The sequence below is a fragment of the Xenopus laevis genome, chromosome 9_10S, assembly GCF_017654675.1.
Source record: "Xenopus laevis strain J_2021 chromosome 9_10S, Xenopus_laevis_v10.1, whole genome shotgun sequence".
NCBI classification, from domain to species: Eukaryota; Metazoa; Chordata; class Amphibia; order Anura; family Pipidae; genus Xenopus; species Xenopus laevis.
In genome coordinates, this window is record NC_054388.1 from 101,759,514 (window position 1) to 101,784,903 (window position 25,390).

General features: G+C 40.7%; 1 protein-coding gene across 4 annotated transcripts in view; it reads right to left on the reverse strand.

The window, feature by feature from the left end:
- Positions 1-3,641: 3,641 nt before the first annotated feature.
- arhgap17.S (Rho GTPase activating protein 17 S homeolog) overlaps positions 3,642-25,390 on the reverse strand; it is a 92,179-nt gene continuing 70,430 nt past the window's right edge. Inside the window, exons 12-22 of one of the 4 annotated variants that reach the window (XM_041578469.1) lie at positions 24,914-24,995; positions 23,412-23,492; positions 21,872-21,985; positions 19,371-19,462; positions 18,717-18,879; positions 17,336-17,557; positions 16,811-16,950; positions 12,800-13,402; positions 12,341-12,364; positions 9,755-9,803; positions 6,594-6,732 (exon numbers count right to left, since the gene is read on the reverse strand). In XM_041578469.1, the coding sequence (XP_041434403.1) occupies positions 12,342-12,364; positions 12,800-13,402; positions 16,811-16,950; positions 17,336-17,557; positions 18,717-18,879; positions 19,371-19,462; positions 21,872-21,985; positions 23,412-23,492; positions 24,914-24,995 (1,520 nt within the window). In that variant the 3' untranslated portion in view covers positions 6,594-6,732; positions 9,755-9,803; position 12,341. Of the gene's footprint in view, positions 6,221-6,504; positions 6,733-9,754; positions 9,804-12,340; positions 12,365-12,799; positions 13,403-16,810; positions 16,951-17,335; positions 17,558-18,716; positions 18,880-19,370; positions 19,463-21,871; positions 21,986-23,411; positions 23,493-24,913; positions 24,996-25,390 lie in introns of those variants that run through there. The other 3 variants (XM_041578467.1, XM_041578470.1, XM_041578468.1) reach the window with 3 other exon arrangements.

Genomic DNA, 25,390 nt, shown 5'->3' on the forward strand with positions numbered 1-25,390 from the left:
AAGAGAAAAATAAGTGGCCCCAGATCATAACAAAAAGACAGGTGGAGTCCATGCCTCTCCCATCAGCTTGGACAATGGTACAAAGTACTATGGGAGAGCGACTGTAGCAGAGGAAGCCACGTGTTTCCTGTAGTGCACAACTCTTACTGGGAGTTGCCCATTGTTAGCTGCTCAGCTGCTGTGATCCACATTTGCCTTCAAGTCCTATGGAAAGAACAGCCAGACCCACTGGCATCTGCCTCCTGTTATTTTGTGAGAAATTCATTTTCCAGCATGGGTCTGAGCCTGTCCAGTTGCTGGACTCTTAAAGGGACAATAAACCGACTAATTATGGATTCAGACAATACACACTGGGTTTGATTCATGCATAAAAACCCTCAATCTATTTCAAAGTTTCCACAACTGTTTAAGATCTGGACTTTAAAGGGATGTCATGGGAAAAAATTTTTTTTTCAAAATGAATCAGTTAATAGTGCTGCTCCAGCAGAATTCTGCACTGAAATCCATTTCTCAAAAGAGCAAACAGATTTTTTTATATTCAATTTTGAAATCTGACATGGGGCTAGACATTTTGTCAATTTCCCAGCTGCCCCATGTCATGTGACTTGTGCCTGCACTTTAGGAGAGAAATGCTTTCTGGCAGGCTGCTGTTTTTCCTTCTCAATGTAACTGAATGTGTCTCAGTGGGACATAGGTTTTTACTATTGAGTGTTGTTCTTAGATCTACCAGGCAGCTGTTATCTTGTGTTAGGGAGCTGCTATCTGGTTACCTTGCCATTGTTCTTTTGTTTGGCTGCTGGGGGGAAAAGGGAGGGGGTGATATCACTCCAACTTGCAGTACAGCAGTAAAGAGTGATTGAAGTTTATCAAAGCACAAGTCACATGACTTGGGGCAGCTGGGAAATTGAAAAAAGGTCTAGCCCCATGTCAGATTTCAAAATTGAATATAAAAAAATCTGTTTGCTCTTTTGAGAAATGGATTTCAGTGCAGAATTCTGCTGGAGCAGCACTATTAATGGATTCATTTTGAAAAAAATTTTTTTTCCCATGACAGTATCCCTTTAAGAAGAATCCTCGATTTGTGTCAACATTGCCAATAAGGCTAAAGCTGGCCATAGCCGCAAAGATATAGTCATATGACATTTTTCATACCATGGAAACCAGTTGTTTAGTTGATGGGAGACATTAAATGATTTATGTTGGATAACGATAATTTCTCTGATATCGAACGATATCAATGGGTGACTGTCACTAGAATTTGTCGGACATAACTTCCCTACGATTGATGTCACAGCCAGAACGTCGTCTGATTTGTTTTTTTATTACTTTATTTAATCAGAATGGATAGTGGCAGGTCAGAAGAATGGGACCTCCGATCATTCGTCTGATACAAGGGTGGCATCTGTAGGTCTATGGGGATCTTAAAGGAGAACACCTGTGTTATCAATCAAATAAGGATGAGGAGAGCACTCAAAAAGCAGGAACTGCTGTGATTAAAGTTTTTAATGTAGGACTACATACACAACGTTTCACCTGTGTTACTTGTGCAGCAGAGCTCACGGGCACCATCTTCCGACTTCTTATGGTGCTTCGATAATTTTCGGCACTTTCAAAGCATGCGCAGTTGTTATAAACCGAAAAAGCGCTTACTTAATGAAGATTACTGAAACACTGAATATGGCCCTGTGACGTCCGCTGACTGCAACAAGGGGTAATTATCGGCATAGGGGCATTTACTTGTGTTAACACCTGTGCGATGGGGGGAACTATGGAAGGTAGGCGTATTTATTAGCAAGGGGGTTTAGTTCTCCTTTAAAGGAACAGTAACATCAAAACATGAAAGTGTTTCAAAGTAATAGAAATATAATGCAGTGTTGCCCTGCACCTGTAGAACTGGTGTGTTTGCTTCAGAAACACTACTATAGTTTATATAAATAAGTTGCTGTGGAGCAATGGAGGCAGCCATTCAAAGGAGAAAAGGTTTAGGTTACAGAACAGATAAGATCTGTAGAACATAATGGTGTTATCTGTTATCCACTATTTAACCTGTGTCATATAGACTTTTTTCAATTTCCACCATTGCTACACAGCAGCTTGTTTATATGAACTATAGAAGTGCTTGTGAAGCAAACCGATCAGTATTACCAGCGCCAGGCATCACTACATGAAATTTTCATTACTTTAAAAAACTTTCCTTCAAGGCCACATGGGGCTGAAATAAGCCTCCTGAAAGCCACAGGTCTATTTCAGCCACTACCGCTGGCAGCAGCCGCATTCTTTCTTGTCTGGAACCATTGCGTCGGCTCCAGTGCAAGCACACTCTGCAGATTTCAGCGTGAAACGCAAAGTCTTGTGTTTCTACATCAAAATCTACAGATACAATGGTTCCAGGCACACACACAGAAGAGTGAAGCTATTGCCCATGGTAAGGCCTTAGATCAGCCTGCAGATTTCAGCCCAGTATGGCCCTAGCCTAAGTGATTGATATGGCTTTGCAAACCTTCCACCACTATGACACACTGCCGGCCGAGTCAATAGTGTGCCCCATTGCCAAGCTGCCCTCCCCCCATGTTGGTATGTGTTCACATTGGCGAGCAGACCAGTATGCGCTAGAACATTCTTGGCCTCTTCAGTAACGCGCGCCAGAAGGAGTTGACTGGTATTATGTGTGGGCTACGAGGGCAGCAGCATTATTTATTAATAATCACTTTAAAAAGTTTTTTGTACATACTGACCCAACATGGCCCACCTTACGCGTTTCATACCCTCCGGCACTTAAGTCATAGATGTCTCTCGAGAAACTTTTTAATGTGTTTATTACCCTTTGTGTGATATTGTGCAGAATGGAAGGTAATAATCAATAAAATGCCCAAACGCTTAACTAACTTTCATTTTTAAACATTACTTTCCCTTTAAAAAGATAGACTTACTAGGGATGCACCGAATCCACTATTTTGCATTCGGCCGATCCCTTCTTAAAAGATTCGGCCGAATACCGAACCAAACCAATTAGGGGTGGGAAGGGGAAAACATTTTTTTACTTCTTTGTTTTGTGACAAAAAGTCATGTGATTTTCCTCCCTGACCCTAATTTACATATGCAAATTAGGATTCGGATTGGGATTGGCCAGGCAGAAGGATTCATCCGAATCCCGAACCGAATCCTGGATTTGGTGCATCCCTAAAACTTACACAGATACACATTGCACACAAAATAACTCTAACTCCCTCTTCCTAGATCAAGTGTGGCCAATAGCTGAGCAAGTGAGCATACTCATCTGTAGCAGCAAGAGAAGCGTGTTTCCCGAGTCGGCCATATTGAATCTGCAGTGCCTTATCAATGAAATAGCCCTGCCTGTAGCCAATTAATATCTCTGTGCTGTAAATTAAAAAAGAGATTGTGTTAAATGTGCATGATTGTTTTTCCAGTTACTTACATTTCCTGTTACCTATATTATATGTGATTTTTTGGTGCGTTTAGGGGGGCTTGTTGTATAAAGGAGAGGTAAAGAGCTGGATACCCCGTTAATTGGCTCCTGATAAAACTGACCCTAGTGTGTAAATATAATAATAATTATTTCAGTCTCTCTGAATGACATGCAGACTTTTCTAAATGAAATGTACAAACACACGAGAACAAGGAACCTCATAACCTTCTTTATTTCCTTGGGTAGAGGAAATATACAGCAACTTTTTTTTTTTTAATGTGGCAAAAATATATAATTTAAGTCCCATTGCTGAGCTTTATCCAAAGCTGATCCATCTGCCTCGCACCTGCCAGGGAAAGAAAATCTTACAGAACAGTCAGCACTTCCCAGGTATAGAAACTGGGGGTAAATATCAACAGAAAACATATATATAAATGGACTGTGCTGACAAGAGAGGCTACAAAATTGCCCAACTGGGTGCTACCCAGAGAATGTTGCTCCTTGTGATTAGAAGTGAGAAAATGACATTATATATAGATTTTGCAAGGCACCTTTGTAAAGTCCAACAGAATAATGGCAGGTAGTGCAACCACTCTCCACACTTAAAATTCCTAATAAACAACTCTAGTAGGAACCTCTTGTTCAGCCCTTGGTCAGTCTGTAAATCCTGTGAGCCAGTGGCTGGTCAGGATGATGGAAAATCAGCAGAGGGGGTGTAACAGATAAAGCCAACTCAACAGGAATAAACTGTAAATGTAATGTTCTGTAAATGTAATGTTCTGTAAATGTAATGTTCTGATGGGATATTCTCAATACTTGCTGGAGAAATGCACCCAATCACTAACCACAGCAGATTTAGTGCTGGTTATTTATTAACAGGGCCAGCTTGCACCTCAGCACTATCCAATCAGCAGTAAGCTTTGGTTAGATAGTACAGATAGTCAGATAAAATAAATACTATATTGATATAATGTCACTTACAGTGCCCCTCGAGAGGTCGGGTAAAATGGAAAGCCATTCTGTTATGAATTTTCAACTTTATTCAGAGAGTGTGGCAGTGTCTCTTTATGCTCAGGCTGGACAGAGCTTTGTACTGAATTGTTCTATTGCAAGGGGTTCTATATCTTCTAGTTAACTGGGAGATTTGTTGTTAAGACAAGTATATGGGATACACATAGTAGCAAAAGCTATTGATGGTAGGGTAACATGGTCATTAAGAAAGGTTGAGGATAAGTATAGTCAGGCCCGGATTTGTGGGAAGGCCACCTAGGCCCGGGCCTAGGGCGGCAGGATTTTAGGGGGGCGGCATGCTGCCCAACCACACCCACATTGGTTCAAAAACACTGGGGATGCACAGGAGATACAATCTCCATGAAAATTTTCACGAATAAAGGGGGGGGACAGGGGCGACAAATGGCAGTGGGCCTAGGGGCGTCCGCTATGTAAATCCGGCCCTGAGTATAGTAGGAAAGGATGGAGAAAGTGGAGTAAGATGGTGACTAGGAGGAGTCAATGGATAGATATAGTAGGAAAGGATGGAGACAGTGGAGTAAGATGGTGACTAGGAGGAGTCAATGGATAGATATAGTAGTAAAGGATGGAGATGGTGGGGTGAGATGGGACTAGGAGGAGTCAATGGAAATGTATAGAAAGAATGGATGGAGACAGTGGAGTAAGATGGTGACTAGGAGGAGTAGGGGCACAAGTTTAAAGCCAGCACAGCACACCTCTAGTAGGCAGGTGCACATTCCACTGTGACCACAATCCATGGAACACACATATTAATATTGTAAAGAACAGCAGCTTATAATGAATTAAACACCTTCATGGCTTAGACCAAGTATACAGCAACGTTTCACCCTGTTCAAGCTTGAAAAAGAGCCGGGGAATAGCTTGAAACTTCACTGTACACTTGGTCTAAGCCATGAAGTAATAAAGGCTTTTTAGTTCATAATAAGGTGCTTTTCTTTACAATATCAGGAGGAGTAGGACAAGTATATTGTGAAAAGATGGAAACAACAAGGCAAGAGAATGGCAAGAAGAATATATATTTAAACTTGCAGCCCTTCAGTTGCTGGAGGTGGGACTGTCCAGCTCTCTAAAAATTCTGTATCCCCACAAATGATACTTTGCTAAAAATGGCCCTGGTCCCCAAGCATTACAGCCATGCACTGATCCAAATCATGGCACACGGGAAACACTCAGCCGTACTCTGCTTTGCTTGTGGATGTGCTTGGTGCTGTATGTATATACGGCATATGTAATATACACACACATGTATTGAATGCAATATTGCAATGGCATAACCAGACAGTAATGCAAATCCTGCAGTTCCCAAACAGCATGGTGTGTATTTAAATATATATTTTAACCTCTTAACTGCTAGCGGTTTTTAAATTAAGAGGATACATGTTTTATACCCCTCAATGCAGCAATATCACTCATTCCTATGTTCCAGGTAAAGTGCCAACAAATGCATGTTTATTTATCCATAATCCTAAAATATGAGCTGTTAGATGTATCTGTACACTTTCAAAGGGTGCATCACAGCAGTATGGGTCACAGATGATTGCTGGTTTACCTGGCAGCTATGGGGTGCAGAGGGGAGCAATAAAGGGACTGCAATGGAATGTCTTCAATGTTCTACCTCTGCCCCCACTTAATGCAGGGGGGATTGGTAGATGTATCTCCCAAGCCCAAGGCCATGTCCGTGTTATAATGGCAAGACACACCAGGTCATTCAAACCTCAATAAGTCCTTCCCTCTGAAAAGAAAATATTCATATATATATATATATATATATATATATATATATATATATATATATATATATATATATATATATATATATATATATATATATAAATATATATATATATATATATAAATATATATATATATATATATATATATATATATATATATATATATATATATATATATAAATATAAATATATATATATATATATATATATATATATATATATATATATATATATATATATATATATATATATATATATATATATATATATATATATATATATATATATATATATATATATATATATATATATAAATATATGAAGAGAGTAGAAAGCTTTTCACTGCTGAGTCTTGACACGGAGCCCTTGGTCGAGTTGTAGAGTGGGAAGCCCATGGTTTTGGAGTGCAGCTTCCTTGACCTCATCACAGAGCTGTGCTCTCTATGTCAGTTTCTGAGTTGACAGAGGATTGTGGGGAAGGCTCTGTGAGAGAAGCCGGAGGCACCGATTCTGCTGCAGATTGACCTTGGACAAGTGGATCTGAAAATTTAGGAGGGAGGTTAAGATTGATGCATGAGTTATGTTCCGTATAAAGAACTTTCTAACATTCTTATAGGCTACTTGCACTAAGCCTGTGCCTGTATAAGGGTAAGGGCACACCTGGCGATTTGGGGAGATTTAGTCACCTGGCGACTAATCTCCCTGAACGGCTTCCCCCTGTGTTGTGCGGCTATAATGAAAAGTCGCCTGCGGCATGGCACACGCGACGCTTCGTATTCCGAAGTCACCCAAAGTTTCCTCGTGAGGCGACTTCTGAATACGAATCGCCGCGTGTGCCATGCCGCAGGCGACTTTTCATTATAGCCGGCGCAAGACAGAGGGAAGCCGTTCGGGGAGATTAGTCGCCCCAAAAAAGAGGCGATTAGTCGCCAGGTGACTAAATCTCCCCGAATCGCTAGGTGTGCCCTTACCCCTAAAGCTCTGACTGGATAAGGTTTCTCAAAGCGCTTCCCATTTATAGGTGGAGGGCACAGAGCAAATAATGTATACAATAGGTGCACACGTAAGATAAGGGCAATGGTACATAGAACCATTCTTAGTGTTTTGCTGAACGTGCAATTTCAAGGTCATGAGCTCAGTGATTATAGGCCGGAAATCCTCACTGTTGCATTTTCAACCAATACTTGCCTGACCCGCAAGTGCACTGACAAGGGTCCAGGTGATTGTCATTCATGTCAATGGAGGAGTCATTGTGACTTTCTTGCCACCACCACCCCATGCTGGGCAGCAAAAAGCTGGCAATAGCACTGAGTGCCCAGACCTAACCATGGCTCAGGCTTGCTGAAGACACCTACAAATGCTGTCTATATATTCTTCTGTTATAGAAAATTCTTTTTAAATGGGAACTATCGCAAAAATGAAAATTTAATATAAGCTTCCTCATACTGAAATAAGAAGCTTTCTAAATGCAATAAATTAAATATTCTCCATCGTTTCTGCAATAATCAATTTCAGCTTCACTATTCCTCTCTCAGCATCTGTTTTCTGAAATCTGTCTTCATGCAGCAGTTGGGTGTCAGATGAATGATCCAATATATCTTATTAGGGATGCACCGAATCCAGGATTCGGTTCAGGATTCATCCTTTTTCAGCAGGATTCGGCCGAATCCTTCTGCCTGGCCAAACCAAATCTGATTTCCAGGGGGGAAATCGCGTGACTTTTTGTGCCAAAACAAGTAAGTAAAAAATATTTTCCCCTTCCATGATTCGGTTCAGAATTCGGCTGAATCTTTCGCAAAGGAATTGGGGGTTCGGACGAATCTAAAATAGTGGATTCGGTGCATCCCTATATCTTATAGGGGGGCTCCCTTTCCTAGTAGATGAACTAGAACTCACTCAAATAACTGATTCCAGTACAAAAAAAGGAGAGCGACATGATGTCTGGTGATTTTAATAGAGTGAGCTCTAATACATCTTCTAGGCAAAAGGAGCCCCCCTATAAGATATATTGGATCTAACTGTCAATGATTATCTGACACCCAATTCCAGCGTAAAGACAGAATGAAGGGAAACAGATGCTGAGAGAGGCAAAGTGAATATAAACTTGATTATTTCAGAAAAGGTACAAAATTGTTAATTGATTGTATTTAGAAAGTTTCTTGTTTCAGTGTGCTGAAGCTTATATTAAATTTTCATTTTCACGATAGTTCCCCTTTTACAATAAATTTTCTGTAACAGAAGAATATATAGACTGCATTCATAGGTGTCTACAGCAAGCCTGAGCCATGGGTAGGTCTGTGCAACAGGATTCCTGTGTAATATTTGAACCTGGTACATTCCAGGCTGATGGAAGGCATTCCTGATGCATATATATTATGAATTGTCTCTGTAACGGATGTGTTCTGTCTGGTAGCCTTTTCAATTGGGTGCCTATGCATTAGCCCAGCTGCCCAAAAAAGGCTTACCTGAACAAGATTCTGGAGGAATAGGGGAATCTAGGAAGTGGTCATGGAAAATTTGGAGTAGGGTCTAAAACACCCTACTTTTCAATTCAGGAACGTTGACATGACTAATATCAGTGCTGTAAAGTGTACCTAACAAGCTATCCAAGCTGACTGTCTGTCCATGACATCATTGCTGGGCGGGCAGCTGGGTAAAGGTGGCCATAGACACACAGATCCTATCGTACGAATCGCGGATGCGTACGATTTTCGGATTGTGTGTGGCATGTGCCGACATCTTTCGTCCGGTTGAGATCGGTCAGGTTTGATTTTGACCCGACCGATCCCGCCGGAGCCCACGGCACATCGTAATCAGATCGTTCGGCCATACGGCCGAACAATCAGATTACACCGGATATAGCCATGTTTGTTAATGGCATATCGGGGAAAGATCCACTCGTTTGGCGATGTTGCCAAATGAGCGGATCTTTGCATCTATGGCCACCTTAACACTTTGTTACAATTACATTCAGTATATTGTGAGTGGGTCCCTAAGCTCAGTAAGTGACAGCAGCACAGAGCATGTGCAGTGAATCAGCAGAAAAGAAGATGGGGAGCTACTGGGGCATCTTTGGAGACACAGATCTTTACTGCTAAAGGGCTGTGGTTGCCTTGGGCTGGTACAGAAGCACAAAACATAATGTACAACATTTCTAGCTACTTCTTTATTTAAGCTTTAGTTTTCCTTTAATAGGCATCATGATGGTGACACCATGCTGGAGGTCCTGGGAGTTATCACATTATAATTTGTGTTGAGGAACTCTATTACACTGGCTATGGCACAGGCAAGCTATGCAAGTGAACTTTCTTACCCAAACTCAGGAACGTTTACGCAACAGCATTGGTTGTGCAGTCGTGTTCCAGGCAACAATCTGTTAAACAGAAGCAAGCCACCCCCCTCAAAGCCCCACAGCCCACATGCTGTGTTAGTGAGTGCAAACAGAAGCCTGGTTAGGGTCACACACACACAGTTAGTAACCGGCACACGTGAACAAGAAAATGATTGGAGGGGGGGAATGAGTGCTTTTTTGTTTTGGCCAATCAAGTGCCCAGATCCTTACCATAAAACCTTGAAGTTTCAGTGGCTACTGATAAAGGCACATCATACATCTGAATTGTTTAATGAAATTATTCACAGTTAGAATCTGGCTATAAATCGGCAAATTACAAAGGCAAATCTCATTTATTCACCTTGATTTAACATGAGTTAAACTCATCTCGGGACTCGAGAGTGGAATTCAGGCACACTAGCTGCAGTTGTAATGCTAGAAATCATGGGGAATGAGTGGGGCTATTTCTGATATGGGGCGGCATTTGCTAATGACTTTAATAATATAGTAGGGCTCTTTCAAGTTACGCAGCATAAACATGCACCGGTGGAGCAGGACACTGGGCGCTACAAACAATGGCTTTGCCATGCAATAGATAAACACAGGCAAAACTAAATTAGCTTGTCATTCTACAGGCGGCTGCTCACAAACAAGGGCAACGGTATCCGGTGAAGAACACAACATGCTCCTACTTCTGACAAATTCATAGCAGCAGTGCACTTATAACCCTGATGGATCCACAGATGCTGTTGGACTGCGGCATTTTACATGCTTTAATCCCTAATACATTGAGGAATGCAGGTAGACCAGAAATATCTGGGGTCCCAAGGTTAAGACACAAGGACTTATATTAATGCTAAAATAAAGCTTTAAAGGGCAAAAATTAAAATTTAATATAAGTTTCAGCATACTGAAATAAGAAACTTTCTAAATACAATCAATTCAAAATTCTGTACCGTATGTTTAATAATCAAGTTCATCTTCACAATTCCACTCTCATCATCTGTTTCTCCTTTTTCTCTTTCCATGCAGCAGTTGGGTGTCAGATAATCATTGACAGTTAGATCCAATATATCTTATAGGGGGGCTCCTTTTGCCTGGAAGATGTATTAGAGCTCACTCTATTAAAGGATAAGTAAACCTTTAAAATAAGTGAATGTAAAATTAACGAGGGTGCTGTTCTAAGAAATGTACATTCATTATTTATTTTGTTTTTATTCCAAGATATTAAGGGATACGTGTCCTGTTAGCATTAATGAATTTTGTTACAACAGCGCCACCTGCTGGTCAGTTTCCCACCAGTCTGACACCAAGTAGTCAAGGAAGTTGTCAGGAGAAATAAAGAGGCTGCTCTGATGTTCTTCTGCTTAGGAAAGGTTTGAGAAAAGTTTTTAATTTTTTTCCTAAGCAGAAGAACATCAGAGCAGCCTCTTTCTTTCTCCGGAGAACTTCCTTGACTACTTGGTGGTCAGAATGGTGGGAAAATGACCAGCAGGTGGCGCTGTTGTAATACAATTTATTTATATTAACAGTACATATTTCCCTTAATATCTTGGAATTAAAGAAAAATAAATAATTCATGTAAATTACAAAAGTGCTTTAAATAGCGTCAATTTCACACTCACTTATTTTAAAGGTTTACTTATCCTTTAAAATCACTCCGTCTCTACGTGCAGAATTTGTGCAAAAGGCAGTTATTTTGTTTGATTTCTGTTTGTACTGGAATCAGTTATTTGAGTGAGCTCTAATACATCTGCTAGGAAAGGGAGTCCCCCTATAAGAGATATTGGATCTAACTGCCAATGAATATCTGACACCCAACTGCTGCATGAAGACAGAATGAAGAGAAACAGATGCTGAGAGAGGAATAGTGAATAGAAACTTGATTATTTTCAAAACAATGCAGAATATTTAATTGATTATATTTAGAAAGGTTCTTATTTTAGTATGCTGAAGCTAATATTACATTTTCGCGATAGTTCCCCTTTAAAGTGCTTTGCTGCCATGTTTTCCATGTTAAAAGGTTTACAGTGCCCTAAATACCACTGTCTGCCCTGTGTTCCTCAGTGTGTTTAAATGGGCTCACTCTGAATTCAGGGAAATGTGACAAAGGGGAAGGTAAAATGGTTTGGTCACATACGTTACTATGCCAAGGCAAGAGCAACACTTATAGCAAACAGGCCACACAGGGTGCTCATTTATAAATTCCATTTAAAGAACAAATATTGGGTGCAGTTATAATATTCAATAAAAAAAAAAAAGTGGCGAATCACTTTTTAGCCATGCAAAGATCATATAGTTCTGGTTACCCTGTGAATTCTAAAGTGAATTGATTGGAGGATGGCCATTCATGTGCAAGACAACAAATATAAGGCTGACAATTCATTCTGTTTATAAACTTTGGGTCCTCAACTGTTCCCGGACTACAACTTACAGCATTCTTAAACCTATAAACGACAGGTAAAGCATGCTGGGAGTTGCAGTCTACCAACATTTTGGGACTCAAAACACAAAATCTTGTTTAGATTCAACCCTTAGGTGATTCATGATGGAGGCAAAAGGCAAACATAGCCAGGGAAATCAGACAGCGTTGTGAGACCATGGGCCACACCATGCCTTGAGTGACTTGTTAAGAGAAGTGATGGAGTGAGTGAATCTGTGAGGGGTGTGTGGAACAGATTCTGTTGCCAAAGATGGTGGGGGATTGGATAATATGGTAGGGCATGGAAGGAGGTGTGATGGGCAGAAACCATATGGTGCATCAGGCAAAGCCATTAACACAACAGAGGCAAGTGCAGGTATCAGCAGTTTACGAACCTTAGAACCGGTAACTTTCCCAACCTGTTGAAGGCATCACAAGACAAAACCTATTAGGCAGCATGACACACCCATTCCTAGTGTACTTAGTGCCATATTTAAGGCAGCAGCCATGAGTGATTTAAGTGGCAGCCAATCAGAAACCAGTAACACCAGTAATTGTAGGCATATAGCAAAGCCTCCACGTTACAGCCACAAGCCACAATGTAGGACTATAATAAATACTTCATGGGTAGGCGATGTGAGGCAAGCAGCAGCCATCACCCAGACGGTGAAAGTGTAGTATATCACTATACTCCATCTAAAGAGCTCTGTTGTTAAATAGCAGTCGGATTGTTGAAGGGGTGTGAAGGTTCAATATCATTATTCCAGGAGACTGGGTTACATTATAGTTCACAGATGGAAGATTGTTCTACACACAACTGAGGTTCTTATTATAATTCACTTTCCCATACTCACCAGTGATGATCTTTGAAGCCATTGATGGTTGTGGCTGCTCCAGGACCGTAGGAGAGGCTGGGGGCTGAGGTGGAGGGGGGACTGTAGGCCGAACACGTGGTTTGGGGACGGGTCGAGGTCGGGGTAGAGTCCCGGTCTGTGGGGGTGATGGCTGGGTCTGGGTAGCTTCAGGGGCAGCTGGCTGGGATCCTGGATGTTCTACACCCGGTGGAGGAGTATCTGGAGGGGTTGGTGTGTGCGGGGGACTAGAGGATTGATCTGTTGAGGATTCAGTAGAAAACGTCACTGGCTGGGTATTAGATTTAGACAGTAACAAAGCTGCTGACTGAGTGGGTGGCTGTGGAGGAGGATGACTGGGTGCCTGGATAAATGGCTGGCTTCCTGAGTGCCTACGAGGGAGGGTGCCATGAGAATGTGTAGAAGCAGCTGGAGCAACTCCCTGGCTGGTAATACTACTTGGTGGAGAAGGATTGAGGGCAGTATTGGTGGGTTTGGGTGAGACAGTGGGTGGGGCATTTGCAGAAATGGGTGAACCTGAATGAGCAAGCTGCCCTGAATGGGGAACAACTGGCTTGGGAGGAGCTGGTGCAGGCTTCTTTGTACCTGAAAGAAAAAACAACAATATATTGAGACTACATAGATAGATCATTGTAGAACGTCAAATTCATTGAGTCTGGTTTAACTTTTACATTCTTTAAATGTAAATGTATAATAGAATGGCATAGCTTAAGTGCATTGAACAATTCTTTTGTGTAAATAGTAGATATCAGTGTCTGTCTCTCTATTTTATATATATATATATATATATATATATATATATATATATATATATATATATATATATATATATATATATATATATATATATATATACACACACACATACTATATATATATATATATAATTTCCACTGACAAAAGGTGCACACCAGGATTTTTCAGTTTAAAACTCCATATTTATTAAATAGATTTAAAACAGGAACCGGCCAACGTTTCGGTCTTTTTCTAAGACCTTTATCAAGACCCTGTTCACAGTAAAACATCAGTGTTTAAATACCTAAAAACATGACACTCACCCCTTTGTGCACGCCCACATGATTATGTGAAAAAAGGAAACACCTGCACCAAAAAAGAGCAGAGAAGAATTAAGCACATTGTGGCAAGTATGTACAGATTGCATGAACACTTCAATATAAGCAGAGAATAAATACATTGAGGATATAGATTTTTGCAACTTTGTATCCAAACCGTTAGCGTTGCTCAAGGAAGCATAAGTAGGAGCAGTATTCATTTAAGCCTAAAGGGGCTATAGTGTTTAATTTGCGTATCCAAAACACTTCCCGCTGAAGTAATATTTTAGACCTGTCACCCCCACGTTTCAGGGGCGGAATATGGTCAATAGCTATATACTTAAAAGTGGGTAATCTGTGATTCAGTTCCAAAAATGCTTTGCAACAGGTTTGTTGGTGGTCCCGTCCCTAAATGCTGTACTGATTGCGGACCGATGCCCATCCATTCGTAATCTTAGGGTCTGGTCTGTCTTCCCCACATAAGCAAGACCGCAGGGACAGGTGATTAAATAAACCACATGCGTGGTAGTGCAGGTAATGTGATGTCTAATAGACAGGTGCTTGCCTGTTTGGGGATGAAGGAAAGATGTGCCAGGAGACATATATCTGCATGACGTACAGCATGGACAGCGAAAGCAGCCAAGCTTTAGATCACGTAACCAACCACCAGGGTTCTTTGTATAGCAGTCAATTGGGTCACTCTTAACAAGCAAATCCCTAAGATTCGTGCCTCTTTTATAACACATGGTGGCGGCCATGGCGCCCTCATATGCCAATCTGTATATGCACTTATACGAGCAAAAAATACTTATCCCCCGTTTTGGGGACAAAATGCTGTTTTTTCATCGTTATATCGATGATATGATCATCCTGTGGGGTGGATCTGCAGAGGAGTTTATGGGTATGATTAATTATTTAAATTCACTGGACAGTCCAGTTAGATTCACATGCGAAATTAACTCAAAGAAATTACATTTCCTTGATATTGAGTTATCTTTGAATGATCATGGCCTTACCTATACCCTCTTCAGAAAGCCCACCGATAAAAATGTGCTGTTACACTATGGAAGCTGCCATTCGCCCACCATGAAGCGATCCCTTCCCATCTCTCAATTTTGTAGGGTGATTCGTAATAACTCCTCAGAACAACAAACTGAATTACAGCTACGTGAGATGTGGGCTCGCTTCAAAGATCGCGGCTATCCAGACAAGGTACTGGACAAGGCCCTTGCGATAGCGAGGAATAGGTCTAGTGGTGTAAGTGAGACTAAGAAAACTACTTCGAGGCTGGTTTTCACTACCACTTACAATCCAAGCACCAGTATAGTCAACAAGGGGTGAGGGACCATTGGAAAATTATAGAGGCAGACTCTGATTTACGTAGACTGACTTCTAGTCCCCCAATGATGTGTTATAAAAGAGGCACGAATCTTAGGGATTTGCTTGTTAAGAGTGACCCAATTGACTGCTATACAAAGAACCCTGGTGGTTGGTTACGTGATCTAAAGCTTGGCTGCTTTCGCTGTCCATGCTGTACGTCATGCAGATATATGTCTCCTGGCACATCTTTCCTTCATCCCCAAACAGGCAAGCGCCTGTCTATTAGACATCACATTACCTGCACTACCACGCATGTGGTTTATTTAATCACCTGTCCCTGCGGTCTTGCTTATGTGGGGAAGACAGACCAGACCCTAAGATTACGAATGGATGGGCATCGGTCCGCAATCAGTACAGCATTTAGGGACGGGACCACCAACAAACCTGTTGCAAAGCATTTTTTGGAACTGAATCACAGATTACCCACTTTTAAGTATATAGCTATTGACCATATTCCGCCCCTGAAACGTGGGGGTGACAGGTCTAAAATATTACTTCAGCGGGAAGCGTTTTGGATACGCAAATTAAACACTATAGCCCCTTTAGGCTTAAATGAATACTGCTCCTACTTATGCTTCCTTGAGCAACGCTAACGGTTTGGATACAAAGTTGCAAAAATCTATATCCTCAATGTATTTATTCTCTGCTTATATTGAAGTGTTCATGCAATCTGTACATACTTGCCACAATGTGCTTAATTCTTCTCTGCTCTTTTTTGGTGCAGGTGTTTCCTTTTTTCACATAATCATGTGGGCGTGCACAAAGGGGTGAGTGTCATGTTTTTAGGTATTTAAACACTGATGTTTTACTGTGAACAGGGTCTTGATAAAGGTCTTAGAAAAAGACCGAAACGTTGGCCGGTTCCTGTTTTAAATCTATTTAATAAATATGGAGTTTTAAACTGAAAAATCCTGGTGTGCACCTTTTGTCAGTGGAAATTGGATAATGCAGCTATTTTCAGCGTAGCACCCAGGTATGTGACTAATCATTGGAGTCTCTCATGGATGGTGTGCGTTAGGACTTTGAATGTGTATATATATATATATATATATATATATATATATATATATATATATTATATATATATATATATATATATATATACAGGGCTACAACATGGAGCTGCCAACGGCTCCTGTATAAACTATAACAAACAAGGGAAAGTTGTGCTCACCACTATTTTTTAAAAACATTAAGCGGGGGTGCAATGAGGTTGTGACCACAAAATACATATAGACAATGTTTCAGTGTCCTTAGTATATTGATAATGGATTTAATGCAGAGGACCTCTTGTATTTTTCTCTCTATCTATCTTGCAGATACATAACACATTGATCTTGATATGTCAACAGAAACCAAAATGCCGTCTCTTTTGTGCTGCAAGATAACCATGAGCTTTATTAGCCTTCAGTAACATGAACTGCGCCTTATCTCCAAAGCTGCAGCAAAGGGTGGAGGGAGGGTTTGTTTATTCAGAGCTCCTTATCTTCATACTTATAGGGGGAGAGGAAAGTGCAGGTTTTCTATTGGCTTGCTTGTAGGTAAAGGGGGAAGCATTTACCTCGCCTGGAGGACAATGGACTTGGGTTGGCAGTGCCCTGTACAGGAGCCGTTGCATTTCCACCACCTGAAGGCTGATGAGTTCCATTCCGAAGCGATGGAGGGGTGGTTGCAGTAGTCAGATCTTTAGTCTTGAACATACTGTGGAGGGAAGGTGGGGAAATATTTGTTTAATAATGTAAAACAGTAAAGTGGGGTTATTCTACTAATGCATATGAATGTATGTTGCATTTAGAGTGTCACTATACCTTCATTATACTCAATTCAAATAGAAAGAGACGTAGGGGGACGTGACTACCATGTAACAAAAAATATACAGTATTCAACTTTTATTTGACTAAAAGAAGTATTAAGACAAAGTATTAAAAGAAGTATTAAGATTCCTTGTTAATGTTACTGTTTTAATTTGCCAACAGGGAAAATGGCATAGCAGGCCAAAGATGTGTCCACCTGAACAGTGTCATAACTATATAGCTCTGTTTGAGGGACAGCTCCCTAGAATTTTCTCACAGCAGGTAGACAGTACCTAGTTTCATCATTGCTGTGGGTGGGCATAGGGTCTGTAGAAGCTGTGGGCTGCGCCGATGCAGCAACTGTGGAACCAACATCTGAGGATGCTGAATAGTCTGGCTGGTTACCACTTTCACTGGGTGGGAGTGGAGGTTGGAAAGCTGGCGCTGCATGTTTGCGATTTAAGGTCCCCCCTCTTCGAGTGTTCAGATGGTAGTCCATCACTTTCAGACCTGAGCTGTTGGGAGAAACATTGTCTTATTGTGACTATGCAGAATTTCGTTCATCCAGGTCATGGTATATCTAGTACAAGACATTCTAAAACAACTGGACTTGCTGGGTAATCATTGAAAGGATTACTTAATGATTGAAATTACTATTTCAATGATTACTCAGCAAGTCCAGTTGTTTTAGAATTACTTATATTAGATACTGTGTTATTGTGTTAATTCACTCCCATTACACCAGCACATCACATACGCCTTCTAGTTTTATTATTTAGACATACAGCACTTCCCACTCCTTTTTCTTCTATATAAACCGCAGGGGTCACCAACCTTTTTTTTACCCGTGAGCCACATTCAATTGTAAAAAGTGCTGAGGAGCAATACAAGCATAAAATAGTCCCTTGGGGTGCCAAGTAAGGGCTGTGATTGGCTCTTTGGTAGCCCCTATGTGGACTGGCAGCCTACAAGAGGTTCTACTTCGCACTATACTTAGTTTTTATGCAATTAAAACTTGCCTCCAAGCCTGGAATTCAAAAATAATCACCTGCTTTGAGGACACTGAGAGCAACATCCAAGGGGTTGGAGAGCAACATGTTACTCACGAGCTACTGGTTGGGGATCACGGATATAAAGCATGCCTCTTCATTTGATTTCTGCTAACCTCCCAGTTACCTCAAATATATCATTTAGTCTCACTGTGCACCCAAGTACTATTGCCTCTATATAATGAACTGATTTTAGTTCATGATTTCGTATCATCTTGCCTCCAAATTCCATTGGCTTTAAAACAAACTTCTCCTCCTGTGAGCCCTCTCAGCTCCACTCTTGGGACCCTGATCTATGCTGCCATGTCACTTTGTACACTTCCAATGACTATTGTTTGCAATACATATATAATATTAAAAAAAAAAAAAAAAGTGTCTTTAGGGAAAGGACTGCAGGGACATTACACTGTTCTGCCTTTAGATCAGGCAGAAAACTACCCCTCACGAGGAAACTTTGGGCGACTTTGGAAAACGAATCGATCCGAGTCCCATCCCCGAAGGCAGGGGAGGCAGTTTGGGGAGATTAGTTGCCCTGAAGAAGAGGAGATTAGTTGCCGCGCGACTAATCTCCCTGAATCTGCCTGTGTGCCCTGACCCTTAATGCAAGAACTGTCCTGCAACCCACCTGTCCCTCTTTGAGAGCTCTCCATCCATTACCATACTGAAAGGCCTTTTCTTCTCCAGTGGCCAAAACTCATACATCACATCGTTCCCAGTAAAAGGCACATTGTTCGATTGCATTGTGGGCACAACGGGGACAAAGGCACCAGAAACATTGAAGTCCAGGTCTGAAGGAAGAGAAAGGGTAGTTAAAAAGTTAAAACAAAGATGCAAATAGATCCTTATTCAGCTAAAGACCACTAAGGGTAAAGGCACACCTGGCGATTCGGGGAGATTTAGTCGCCTGGCGACTTATCGCCTCTTCTTTGGGGCGACTAATCTCCCCGAAACGCCTTCCCTCTGTCTTGCTCTGGCTATAATGAAAAGTCGCCTGCAGCATGGCACACGCGGCACTCATGAGGAAACTTCGGGCGACTTCGGAATACGAAGTGCAGCAGGCGACATTTCATTATATCCGGCGCAAGACAGAGTGAAGGAATTTGGGGAGATTAGTTGCCCCAAAGAAGAGGCGATTAGTCGCCAGGTGACTAAATCTCCCCAAATCACCAGGTGTGCCCTTAACCTAAACTCAAAATGAAATAACGACGACCCCCTGCCAACATTCATTTCCGAAGATCTGGTAAAGGCCAATACCCTTTACAACAGGGATCAATCTTACCATCTGGAAAGAACCAGTCTGCGTGCTGAATGATTGGTTCGACGATTGTCATCACGTGGACAGAGGTTGCAGCCGCTATTTCCGCGAGGGTTCTGGAGAAACATAAAATCTTATTTGGTTACGTTATAGGTAATGGGAGTCCTAATATAAATGAGGCTTCAGAGTTTTAAAGTTAGAGGAGAACTAAATAGTCTTGAGCGGTCATATTTCCATTTACGTAGAACTAAACCTTAAAAATTGAATGTGGCTAAAAATGCCATATTTTATATACTGCGCTTATTGCACCAGCCTAAAGTTTCAGCTTGTCAATAGCAGCAATGATCCAGGACTTCAGACTTGTCACAGGGGGTCACCATCTTGGAAAGTGTCTGTGACACTCACATGCTCAGTGGGCTCTGATTGGCTGTTGAGAAGCTAAGCTTAGGGCTCGTCACTAATTATCCAGCAGAAAATGAGCTTCCCCTGTAATATAAGCTGATGCTACAGGGCTGATTATTTAATTCTGATGCTAATTGCACTGGTTTCTGTGCTGCCATGTAGTAATTATCTGTATTAATTACTAATCAGCCTTATATTGTGACATTTCTATTCTATGTGTACTGTATATTGTGAGTGGGTCCCTAAGCTCAGTAAGTGACAGCAGCACAGAGCGTGTGCAGTGAATCAGCAGAAAAGAAGATGGGGAGCTACTGGGGCATCTTTAGAGACACAGATCTTTACTGCTAAAGGGCTGTGGTTCCCTTAACTAGGAGAAGCACTCATACACGATCCATTAGAGAGAGTCTAAGCATCTTGACAGTGCAACACAAAAAAAAGCTTGTTAACTCAACAATAAACATCAAATAAAACAAAAGTATGAGAAGGCTTATTTGTTTTTTTAAAACAAGTTGTATTTCCTCGGCTGCCAGTCATGCAGTGCACACAACCCATAACAGAGCTGCTGAGGGCCCTCACAAGCCAAGGTAGTGGATTATAATAACAAGAGTGCTTTGGGGTAACTTGATACACAGGGAAGCTGGAAGGCTTGCTCACAATTAAAGAGAGAAAGGAGAACATGAAAGGCCCAAGCTTGGGAAGTCTAAATGAATGAGGCTAACCACTGCACCGCACATTCCTCCAAAACCCACAGTACTCTCAGGCAGAATCCATGAGAATCCATGTGCATTAGCATCTTCGGATACAGGACTCCCTAGAAAAATGAGTTTAGAGAACCTGCATTTTTTCTTTTAATAATAATGACTGACTCCACTTTAACCCCTTAAACTCCGAGGGTCTTTACAAGTCAATGGCAAACAAGGCAATTTGTGATTTTCTGCCAAATTAATGGTTGAGGCTTCCTGCTTTTATATACACAAGTTAAAAGTTTAGTGGCTTGATTGTTGTGCATTAAGCCAGAGACCTCATGCCGCCTATTATTAAAGGAACAGTAACATCAAAAAATGAAAGTGTTTTAATGCAATAAAAATATAATGCAGTGTTGCCCTGCACTGGTAAAACTACTAATGTTTATATAAATAAGCTGCTGTGTAGCAATGGGGGCAGCCATTCAAAGGAGAAATTCAGGTTACACAGCAGATAAGCTCTGTAGAAAATAATGGCGTTATCTGTTATCCACTATTTAACCTGTGCCATATAGACTTTTTTCAATTTCCGCCATTGCTACACAGAAGCTTGTTTATATGAACTATAGTAGTGTTTCTGAAGCAAAAAGATCAGTTTTGCCAGGGCAGGGCAACCGTACATGATATTTTCATTTGTTTAAAACACTTTTTGGTGTTATTGTTCCTTCAAAGGATAAGTAAACCTTTAAAATAAGTAAATGTAAAATTGACGAGGGGGCTATTCTAAGCCCTTTTGTCATGTACATTCATTATGTATTTTGTTTTTATACCAAGATATTAAGGGATACATTTACTGTTAATATGAATGAATTTTGTTACAACAGCGCCACCTGCTGGTCAGTTTCCCACCAGTCTGACCACCAAGTAGTCAAGGAAGTTGTCAGGAGAAAGAAAGAGGCTGCTCTGATGTTCTTCTGCTTAGGAAAGATTGGAAAAAAGTTTGTTCATACAGCAACAGTAGTATAAAATGCCTTTATTGGAAATTCACATGGCAAACAACCTGGTCCGCAACGTTTCAGGCCATCCAGGCCTTTTATCAAGCTCGATAAAACTTCCTTGACTACTTGGTGGTCAGGCTGGTGGGAAACTGACCAGCAGGTGGAGCTGTTGTAACAAAATTCATTCATATTAACAGTACACCTATCCCTTAATATCTTGGTATAAAAACAAAATAAATAATGAAAGTAAAGGACAAAATTGCTTAGAATAGCCCCCTCATTAATTTTACATTTACTTATTTTAAAGGTTTACACAGTTGACACAGTTCTCGCTGGACACGCAAGTTTAAAAAGTTTCACTGCGCAAGGACAGCACTGATGAGCTATTATAGCCCAATAAAGTGCCACGTGTTTTTTCAGATTGGTTCATTATCAAACTTACCCTTCATGCCTTGCCCATAAGAGGTTGGGACCCAACACAATTGCAATGTTGCTGGGAGTCATCTTGTTAATGTCACTGTGGTGACTCAGCTTCGACAAGAATTTCACAAGATACCTGAAAGGCAAGGAGGCTGTATCTCAGCAGGTGCATTGTTTTGGCCTAGTGATAACCGTAGTGGTTCCAGATAAACAGAAGAGGGGTGCTGTTCACCTGATACTGGCTGTAAAATGAAATCACATTCTAATGAGCTTAAATCAAACTGCATTGCATGCAGAAGTAATGTTTAATGATAATTTGACCATTGTGGGTATTTATATAAATGAATAATATTTATTTCTGTACAAAACAATCAATTTGTATTATTCTTTAAAGGGATCCTGTCATCGGAAAAAATGTTTTTTTCAAGACGCATCAGTTAATAGTGCTACTCCAGCAGAATTCTGCACTGAAATCCATTTCTCAAAAGAGCAAACAGATTTTTTTTATATTCAATTTTGAAATCTGACATGGGGCTAGACATTTTGTCAATTTCCCAGCTGCCCCTGGTCATGTGACTTGTGCCTGCACTTTAGGAGAGAAATGCTTTCTGGCAGGCTGCTGTTTTTCCTTCTCAATGTAACTGAATGTGTCTCAGTGAGACATGGGTTTTTACTATTGAGTGTTGTTCTTAGATCTACCAGGCAGCTGTTATCTTGTGTTAGGGGGCTGTTATCTGGTTACCTTCCCATTGTTCTTTGGTTTGGCTGCTGTGGGGGAAAAGGGATGGGGGTGATATCACTCCGACTTGCAGTACAGCAGTAAAGAGTGATTGAAGTTTATCAGAGCACAAGTCACATGACTTGGGGCAGCTGGGAAATTGACAATATGTCTAGCCCCATGTCAGATTTCAAAATTGAATATAAAAAAATCTGTTTGCTCTTTTGAGAAATGGATTTCAATGCAGAATTCTGCTGGAGCAGCACTATTAACTTAATAATTTTGAAAAAAAATGTTTTTCCCATGACAGTATCCCTTTAAGTAATGTGAACCCCCATGCACCACTATAATTGCTAAAACTGTGTCAGATACTTTCCCATTTCCCACTTGCTTTTACCCCTTTGTCTCTGATCCTATTCTTATCTATTATTTCTGTCTTCCCTATACAGGTATGGGACCTGTTAATCAGAATGCTCAGGAGCTGAGGTTTTCCGGATAACAGATCTTTCCGTAATTTGAGTTTTCTTGCCTTAAGTCTATTAGAAATTCATTTAAACATTAAATAAACCCAATAGGCTGGTTTTGCTTCCAATAAGGATTAATTATATATGAGTTGGGATCAAGTACAAGCTACTGTTTTATTATTACAGAGAAAAAGGAAATCATTTTTAAAAATTTGGATTATTTGGATAAAATGGGAGTCTATGGGAGACATTCCGTAATTCGGAGCTTTCTGGATATCGGGTTTCCAGATAAGGGATCCTATACCTGTATTTGTAACTGTCACGATAATAAAATAAAAAAAAACCACACACCGGTTTCAAGCTTTTCACATTAACTCTACCTGAAGTTTTCCAGATTTGGTTTGGGAAGTTTCTGGCACACCATCCATAAGGACTGCAGCTTTGTGTTCTGGTCTGGAATGCTTCAGGGGTGATAAAGAGGACATAAGTCAGGTAAAGAGAAGCACTTATTTATAGCGCAATACAACACAGATAACATTGCAGAAGCTGTCATTCTACTTTACTATGAAGGGGAAAGTCTAGTAATACAGATATGTTAAAATAATTCTAAGAAGGGATGCACCCAATCCCAAATTTTGGGTGAATCAAACCCTATATAATAAAAACATTTTCGTGCACGCACCAGCTCTTTCCGCCCAGCGTAACTATTTGGATTTGGTTCAGTATTCTCCCAAATCAATACCGTAGTATTCGGTCAAACCCAAAACAGAAGGATTCAATGCACCCCTAATTCTAGGGGTCACTAAGATAACTAAGTGAAAAGGCAATCCCTTTCCAGGTTAGTCCACAATGTTATCATCATGCAAATAGAGATCTGTGACCACCTTGGTGTTCCATTTTGACTTAGATCAGTTTTGGTGCGATTACATAAGCATTACACTAACCATTGCACCATAGCACATATCCATAGTATCTCTTGGTGCAGGCTATGAGAAAACAAAGAAAATTGCTCCTGCTTCGAACAGCCGCATTTACAGCTCTGTTCTGCTTCTCCCAAATACATCACACAGCACTCTGACAGCTAAGAATACACAGTTCTAGCTTCTTGTAAGTGAGACATCTGACATATTTTATTAATGCCATTCCTTGCTAGGAATGCCTCTAACTCATTTTGGACATTTCTGATTCATTAAAAGGATACTGTCATGGGAAAAAAAATTTTTTTCAAAATGAATCAGTTAATAGTGCTGCTCCAGCAGAATTCTGCACTGAAATCCATTTCTCAAAAGAGCAAACAGATTTTTTTATATTCAATTTTGAAATCTGACATGGGGCTAGACATATTGTCAATTTCCCAGCTGCCCCAAGTCATGTGACTTGTGCTCTGATAAACTTCAATCACTCTTTACTGCAAGTAGGAGTGATATCACCCCCTCCCTTTTCCCCCCAGCAGCCAAACAAAAGAACAATGGGAAGGTAACCAGATAGCAGCTCCCTACCACAAGATAACAGCTGCCTGGTAGATCTAAGAACAGCACTCAATAGTAAAATCCACATCCCACTGAGACACATTCAGTTACATTGAGAAGGAAAAACAGCAGCCTGCCAGAAAGCATTTCTCTCCTAAAGTGCAGGCACAAGTCACATGACCAGAGGCAGCTGGGAAATTGACAAAATGTATAGCCCCATGTCAGATTTCAAAATTGAATATAAAAAAATCTGGTTGATCTTTTGAGAAATGAATTTCAGTGCAGAATTCTGCTGGAGTAGCACTATTAACTGATGCGTTTTGAAAAAAACATGTTTTCCGATGGCAGGATCCTTTTAATGACTACATGCGGTCTCTCTTGGTACACAATTCCACAGAGGCCCTTATTCTTACTTTCCAGCATGGATCCATTCCTCATACAAATTAAAGGTCATTAGAGGCTCCGGCAGTTCACGTAGATATGATTTTAGTGCTCCTGTGGAGAAGAATTTTGACAACTATTCAATGACCACACTCAGATCAAAAACTAAAAAAAAAAATCACAAAGCACAGGACACATAATAAATCATATTAGCAAATCAAACGCTTCCAGTCAGTGCAGGAAACCATAGAAGAATATACGTTTAATTTGTTGCCGCTTTATAAAAAAAAATAATACTAGTGAATAGCAACAACCTCTAGGGGTATTACTGATACTGCGGTGCAGGGAAAAAGATAGTGATGTAGCTCCCATTAATGCAGAATTACATATATGGAAAGAATGATCCCTTTAAAGGAAAACTATACCCCCAAAATGAATACTTAAGCAACAGATGCTGCCTCAGAGATCATCAGACCAGAAATACTACAACACTAACTGTAACAGGAAGA